Source organism: Sorex araneus, chromosome 1, assembly GCF_027595985.1.
Source record: "Sorex araneus isolate mSorAra2 chromosome 1, mSorAra2.pri, whole genome shotgun sequence".
In the NCBI taxonomy this organism is placed as follows: Eukaryota; Metazoa; Chordata; class Mammalia; order Eulipotyphla; family Soricidae; genus Sorex; species Sorex araneus.
The window spans coordinates 338,752,973-338,759,938 of NC_073302.1; the positions used below are offsets into that span (position 1 = coordinate 338,752,973).

General features: G+C 56.3%; 1 protein-coding gene across 6 annotated transcripts in view; it reads left to right on the forward strand.

Moving 5' to 3' along the window:
- The window catches only part of FGFR1 (fibroblast growth factor receptor 1), a 46,151-nt gene extending 43,146 nt beyond the window's left edge, over window positions 1-3,005 (forward strand). For all 6 annotated transcript variants that reach the window (XM_055124580.1, XM_055124587.1, XM_055124578.1 and 3 more), the window contains exons 13-18: window positions 167-357; window positions 952-1,074; window positions 1,185-1,255; window positions 1,578-1,715; window positions 2,008-2,113; window positions 2,187-3,005. In XM_055124580.1, coding sequence (XP_054980555.1) covers window positions 167-357; window positions 952-1,074; window positions 1,185-1,255; window positions 1,578-1,715; window positions 2,008-2,113; window positions 2,187-2,363 — 806 coding nt within the window. In that variant the 3' untranslated portion in view covers window positions 2,364-3,005. The remainder of the gene's footprint in view (window positions 1-166; window positions 358-951; window positions 1,075-1,184; window positions 1,256-1,577; window positions 1,716-2,007; window positions 2,114-2,186) is intronic.
- The last annotated feature ends 3,961 nt before the right edge of the window (window positions 3,006-6,966 follow it).

Genomic DNA, 6,966 nt, shown 5'->3' on the forward strand with positions numbered 1-6,966 from the left:
CTTCCCCATCCGTGCCGGGGAGAATTACTGCCGTGATTTTCTCTGGGTGGTGGACGGGCCCACCCCGGGCTGTCTAAAGGCATGGTGGTGGCCGAGGGCAGTACCTGGTCCTTGGAGCATGGGCTAACCCTTCTCCCCCATTGGCCTCTCCTCACCCCTGCCCCAGGCCCTTTGTATGTCATCGTGGAATATGCCTCCAAGGGCAACCTCCGGGAGTACCTGCAGGCGCGCCGGCCGCCAGGGCTCGAGTATTGCTACAACCCCAGCCACGACCCCGAGGAGCAGCTGTCCTCCAAGGACCTGGTGTCCTGTGCCTATCAGGTGGCCCGGGGCATGGAGTATCTGGCCTCCAAGAAGGTGAGGCGCTCTGCGGCCCTGGTGGGGGCAGCACCCTCCTTAGGCCACACTGTGCCTCACAGCCCATGTCTGGCCGTGGGCGGGCAGTGTGCAGGCCGGGCTGCAGAGTGGTTCTGGGTGCGGAGTCCCGCAAGACTTAGCGGCTATGCATCGGGTGGGGACCTTCAGGGTCGGGGGGGGGTGCATACCCTTAAATGGGCATTAAATGGGCATTGGCACAAAGGCTGGGCCTTTGGGTGTGGGGGGAGCGACTTGGGGCCTGCAGCTGGAGGTATTTGGGGGGAGGGTAGCCACCGGCTATGCTCAGGGCTTCCTCCTGGCTCTGCCTCAGGGGTCACTCCTGGTGGGCTCCAGGAACCATAGTGGTGCCAGTGTTCGGGCCAGGCTCGGCCCCTGGGAGGCAGGCACCCTCCTGCTGCACTGTCGCTCCAGCCCAGCCTGGAGGCATTGGAGGGACCGGGCAGGAAATGGGGGCGACGGGCACTCTCATGGAACATTCTGGAGCCGGAGCGGGCCAGCAGCCCGGCTGATGACGGGGCATGCTTCCCAGCTGCTCATGCCCTGCCCACTGGCCTCTCCTCCCGCTGCCCACAGTGCATCCACCGAGACCTGGCCGCCAGGAATGTCCTCGTGACAGAGGACAACGTGATGAAAATCGCGGACTTCGGGCTGGCTCGGGACATCCATCACATCGACTACTACAAGAAGACGACCAACGTGAGTGCTGGTGCCATCCCGTGGGCCAGGTCGCCGCGTGGTCCAGCCCAGGGTGCTGCCGAGCCGGGCTGCTGTTCCGGTCCTCAGTCCTCTCTCTGACCCCCTCGCAGGGCCGACTGCCGGTGAAGTGGATGGCACCTGAGGCCCTGTTTGACCGGATCTACACCCACCAGAGCGACGTGTGAGTGCCAGGAGTGCGGCAGGAGCGCGGCAGGGAGGGGGTCCATGCCGCTGTGGCTTGGGCAGACCACCCCGTTAGGACAAAGGGTTGTGGGATCGAGACTGACAGGCTCATGGAGCGGGAGGGACTGCAGGTCAGTGATGGTCAGCCTGGGTCCATGGACGGGCGTGTCAGCTGGTGTCGGCTGAAACCACGCTTCAGGCTGGAGCCATAGTAAGCAGAGAGGGAAGGGGGCCTGCTGTGTACCAGCTGGCCCGGCCAAGTCTCAAGCCCGCCGGGTCCTCCCCTGCCTTTGCCCTCGGCCTGACTGCCCTGCCCACAGGTGGTCGTTCGGGGTGCTCCTGTGGGAGATCTTCACTCTGGGCGGCTCTCCGTACCCTGGCGTGCCCGTGGAGGAGCTGTTCAAGCTGCTGAAGGAGGGTCATCGGATGGACAAGCCCAGTAACTGCACGAATGAGCTGTAAGCGTGAGGCCGTGGGGGAGGGCAGAAGGGCGGGAGGCCCATGAAGCAGAAGCAAGCCCCGAGGCCTGGACAGCTGACTGGAGCGGCCGGGCTGGGGACCAGCATTGCCTCAGTAGTATAAGAACAGGGCCGAGTCCAGGGATCCGGGCACTTGCCTTCAGCCCATCCTGCTCCGTCCTGGGCCCCGAGTGTGCCCCTGAGCCCCCCAGGAGGCAGGGGCCGGTCAGGGGTCTTCAGGATTTGTCGAGGTGGGCTGGCGTGAAGCAGTGCCCTCGCTGCTCCCGCACAGGTACATGATGATGCGCGACTGCTGGCACGCGGTGCCCTCGCAGAGGCCCACCTTCAAGCAGCTGGTGGAGGACCTGGACCGCATCGTGGCCTTGACGTCCAACCAGGTGAGGCGCCCGCCCCCACTCGCCCAGCCTGGGGAAGGGCAGGCCCGGCACTGCCCTCTGCCTCCGCCCACAGGAGTACCTGGACCTGTCGGTGCCCCTGGACCAGTACTCGCCCAGCTTCCCCGACACCCGCAGCTCTACCTGCTCCTCCGGGGAGGACTCTGTCTTTTCACACGAGCCGCTGCCCGAGGAGCCCTGCCTGCCCCGACACCCCGCCCAGCTTGCCAACGGCGGACTCAAACGACGCTGAGCCGTGCCCTGCCCTCGGACCCTCAGCCGCCTTCCCCCCCGCCCCTCCCCGCCCCCAGCCCCCTCTCCTCTGAGAGACGCAGAGGCCGGCCCTGGCCGGCGGCCACCTCAATCCCTGCCAGATGTTGGACCAAGACGCCCCAGCTCCGCTCCCTGGCCTGCCCAGTCGGGAGCCCCGCCTGGTCTCAGCAGTGGGCCAGGGAGGCGACCTCTGCCCAGACTAACGGTGCCACGGGCTTATTCACTCTGATACTAATTTGCTTTGCTGACCAAATGCCAGGGGGCAGCGGGTAGGGAGGCAAAGGGCGGGAGTAGCCTGGTGGCCCCGGGGCCCAGCCCGGACTGGGGGCTCTGTATATAGCTATGAAGAAAACACAAAGTGTATAAATCTGAGTATATATTTACATGTCTTTCTAAAAGGGTCGTTACCAGAAATTTACCCACTGGGTAAAGATGCTCCTGGTGGCTGGGAGGCATCAGTTGCTATGTATTAAAAAACAAAGAAAAAAGAAAAAAAAAGGAAAATGTTTTTAAAAAGGTCATATATTTTTTGCTACTTTTGCTGTTTTATTTTTTTAAATTATGTTCTAAACCTATTTTCAGTTTAGGTCCCTCAATAAAAATTGCTGCTGCTTCATTTTTATATGGGCTGTGTGACAAAAGGAGAGCGTGTCCATTAAAAGGAGGGAGGCTCGGGGACCCCGGGCTGTGTCTGTCTGAGGGGCCACACTCTGCTCTGTAGTTTGCTCCAGGCCGGGTCCAAAGCCGGCCTGCAGCCTCCAAGCACAGATCAGGGCCCAGGGGGACTGAGGGGACTCCCTCGGAATAGCCGAGGCGTGAGCAAAACTAGAGAGCCTGGAGAACAGAGCCGGAGAGCGGCCGCCTGTCTGTGGGGGGTGGGCATCTGTCTGTGCTGCTCTGGAAGGGAAAGCTTGCCCTGAGTCAGTACTGGGTCCAGGCCCCTGGCTTGGTGTTCCCCAGCTTACCTGCCGGCTCTCTGCCCCGCATCGTTCTCCATGCGCCCGGCGCTCACCAGGCTGCATTGGTTGGGACTGCCCTGGATCTTTGGCGCCGTGAGTCTCCGGATTCAAGCTGCACCCTGTCCCTCGGGCTAGGGAGAAAGTGCTCTGAATGTTTGTTTGGGGGCTGCTTGGAAATCTCCTTCCTCTGCCACCTGTCCTGGCCCCACGGAACCTTCGTTTGTGTTCAGCCTACTCAGTTTCCGTGATGAAACAGACTTTTTTTCTTGCCGGATCACTGCCAAATGCAAAAGAAAGGTCAAGATGGCTTGTCTCTGTCGGAGGATGGGGTTGCTGCTTTACATTTCCTGCCGAGGCGAGTTATTTTTTAGCAGCTGTGGTGTTGGCCGTTATTGTGAAATTCCCACTTGTCCTTCATGTGTATGTAAATGTGCAACTGTCAACATATTACAGTTTGTATTTATGTTTAACGAAGGCATCATTTGGTGAACAGAGCCAGGAAATGAATTTCAGCTCTTAAAACCTTTGCTTTGAGACCTTACAAGCAGTGTCTTTTGTTGTGAAATAGTGACGAGCCTCCCTGCGGGTGCACTGCCTGGAACGCAGTGTCTCTCGAACAGGTGGAGACATGCACGGGGCCATCAGGGCTGGGGACGTGCTGGTTCCCACAGGTCGCTGTTGGGATGCGAGCACGTATCTCTGCTGTTACGGCTCAAATCACCCCCGAAGTTCCCCGGAGACAGAGCTGGCTGTCAAATAAAAGCTAGTGAAATTGACCTGAGAGAAAATGAAATGGCCATTTCACTTAGATGACCAGACAGGTCTCCTGAGGAAAGGAATCCAGCTTATCTAATGAAGACATTTCTGTTGTTAAGGCACCGAATCTGCCTCATGGCCCAAGGGTTAAAAGATTAGTCCCCGCCACAGCAGTGATCGATACTGCCTTTCCTAATTGCCCGGGGGGCGGGGATCATCAGTCCCCCGAGACTGCTAATGTAACTTATTGATCTCAGGTAAGTAAGATTGAGCCTCTGAGGAAACCATCTATCAGTGACAGTGAAGTCGCTGTGCCTAGCAGCCACCACTGAGGGGAGCCAGTGGGCCACAGTCTCACTACCGGAAGTTGATGTCCCAGTCTTTAGGCTTTGAAATCTCACAAGTCTGACTTTCTTACAGGTATAAACTGGTGCTGACAGCTTAGGGTCAGGGTTAGCATTATAGCAGATGTATCTGGTCTCACCAGTGACTCAGTAGTGAGTCACTATGACAAGTCCAGAATCAGACTGGGCCCCAGTGCAGCTCCGTGAGTGGCACTAACACCTCACTACGATAGAGCCCTCGGTGTCGAGGACACTGGCCAAGCTCGGCACCACCGAGACTCGGTTTTAGAAAATTCCAAAAAGAAAACATCCAGTGAGGTTTAGCAACATCTGGCGCGACGGGGGTGTCTGTTACATGCCCCCTGTTACACATGGGGAGGGACAGCTTCGAAACAGCTTGCTCCGCCCCTTTGTGCTCATGGCAAGACAAGGAGAGGGAGGCAGTCCAGTGTGGGGCAATCTCAGCGGGCACGTCACTGCGACAGGGGTGCCCCATCTGATGGACATGCCCCTGCGAAGGCCGTTTGTCTCTGAAAACTCAAGCATCTACTGCTGGCACCAGCTGAATGTCCAGCTCTTCCCAGCTTGAAGGGATTCAGTGACACTGGTGGCTTGGAATCGGCCAGTGAGTCGCCTCAGTGGAATCTTGATGTTGCCTATAAGTCCCACAGCCCACCAGAGTTGACTAGTAATTAATCAGGACCCTTGGGCGGGACTTCATCTGGGGCTAGATCTAACATCAGAGCCAATAGCTAAACACTAAGTGTCAAAAAGCACCTTCAAGAGCTCATGGGAGAAAAGCCAGAGTGATAGCACAGGAGGTAGGGCATTTGCCTTGCATGTGACCGACCCAGGTTCAATCTCCGGCATCCCATACGGTCCCCTAAGCACAGCCAGGAGTAATTCCTGAGCGTAGAGGCAGGAGTAACCCCTGAGAACTGCTGAGTGTGACCCAAGAAGCAAAAAAGAAAAAAGCTCATGGGAGAATGAGGAGGTAAACGGGTGACTTCAGTGCCACCAGGTGGCAGAAACAGATGAAGGATGAAGGCCAGGTGGGTCAGGAGACCCAGGGCCTCTGTCTACCTATTCCTACGCAGGAATGAATCGCAGGACAGGGAGGCAGGAAATTGCACCTGGCCCGGTTTCCACCCACAGCACCACTGAGCCGAGACCCCAGCACTGCAGGCCCTTCATTTTGGACCATCTCATCTCCACTGTCATCCTGGTCTGGCCAAGTATCGACAGGACTGGCCAGTATCCCTGAGCCTGGTTGGGGAGGTCCCTCAAAAAAAAAAAAAAAACTGCCCAGTGGTACATATATGAATCATTCCCTAGAACAGGATGGAGCAAGTTAGCTAGCTAATCCCTTTCCCACATTCAACACTTTGAAATGTGAACTAATTAAACACCCATCATTTTATAAATGGGGAGATTTGCTGTGAATCACCATGCGAGGCCAGTGGCAGAGTCCGTGGGATGCCCCAGAGCAGGGCCTCCTCCTGAGGGGCAGGAGTCCTTAGTCAGGCACGGAGGGGCCTGTCCTGCCGTGGGGAGGTGGCTGAGGACGCATCGGAAAGTGCACACACACCCTTGCCACAGAGTGCTCCTGACAGTCCTCTCCGTGACCCAGATAGGGAGATTCACATCTTCCTAGATTTAAGCTGACTCCTAACTCCTTTCAGTCTTGGCAGGAAACTCCATCACCCACAGTCCCGAGTCCTTTTCCCTTCGGAGGGTTTCTGAAGGGGGGATGTTTGTCAGCGGTCCCGCAATCTATTCTTGTAAGGGTTTGTTTTTCTTTGCAGTATTGACAGTACTGAAAATACCCAGCATAAATATCCAAACATAATACTTGTCATTGGGTAGCACAGGAATTATATCAGACTTAATAACCTCTATGACTAACATACAGTCTTGTTTGCGAAAGACAAACAGACCAGAAAACACATACCCAGCACAAACAAATGGTTAAGTCTTAAATCCTTAATGATGTTTCCTAGGAAAATGGGGCTAATGAAAGCCATATGCTCCACCGTGGCAGACTCCAGCTTCCCGGAGTCTCTGTGGGTCCTGGAGGGGGGCGTTCACGATTGCCAGTCTTTTAGCTCCCCGTTTTCTCCTCCCAGAAACATTTTCTTCTTTGTATCCAGGAAGACCTTGCTGGGGAGTTTGTATTTCCATTCCGTCTCATAAGGCACTTTATTTTCTACAGTGGGTCACTGAGCTATTCAGGGCTTTCATACTGAGTTTTGGAGTTTCCACGTTCTTACAGGCCTTGCCAAGCCACGTGAGGCAGAAGTATCTCAGGCAACAAGCTGATTTCCATTATGCAAAATAAAAATAAATCGTCTTAAAAGGCATACAGAGAGGCCAGAGAGACAGCACAGGGGTTAAGGCATTTGCCTTGATGTGGCCAACCCTGGTTTAATCCCTGGCACCACATGTGTCCCCGACCACTGAGTGTGACCCCAAAACAAGGGGGGAGAGGGGCATGCACCTAAATATATTCTGAAGTGTTCAAAAA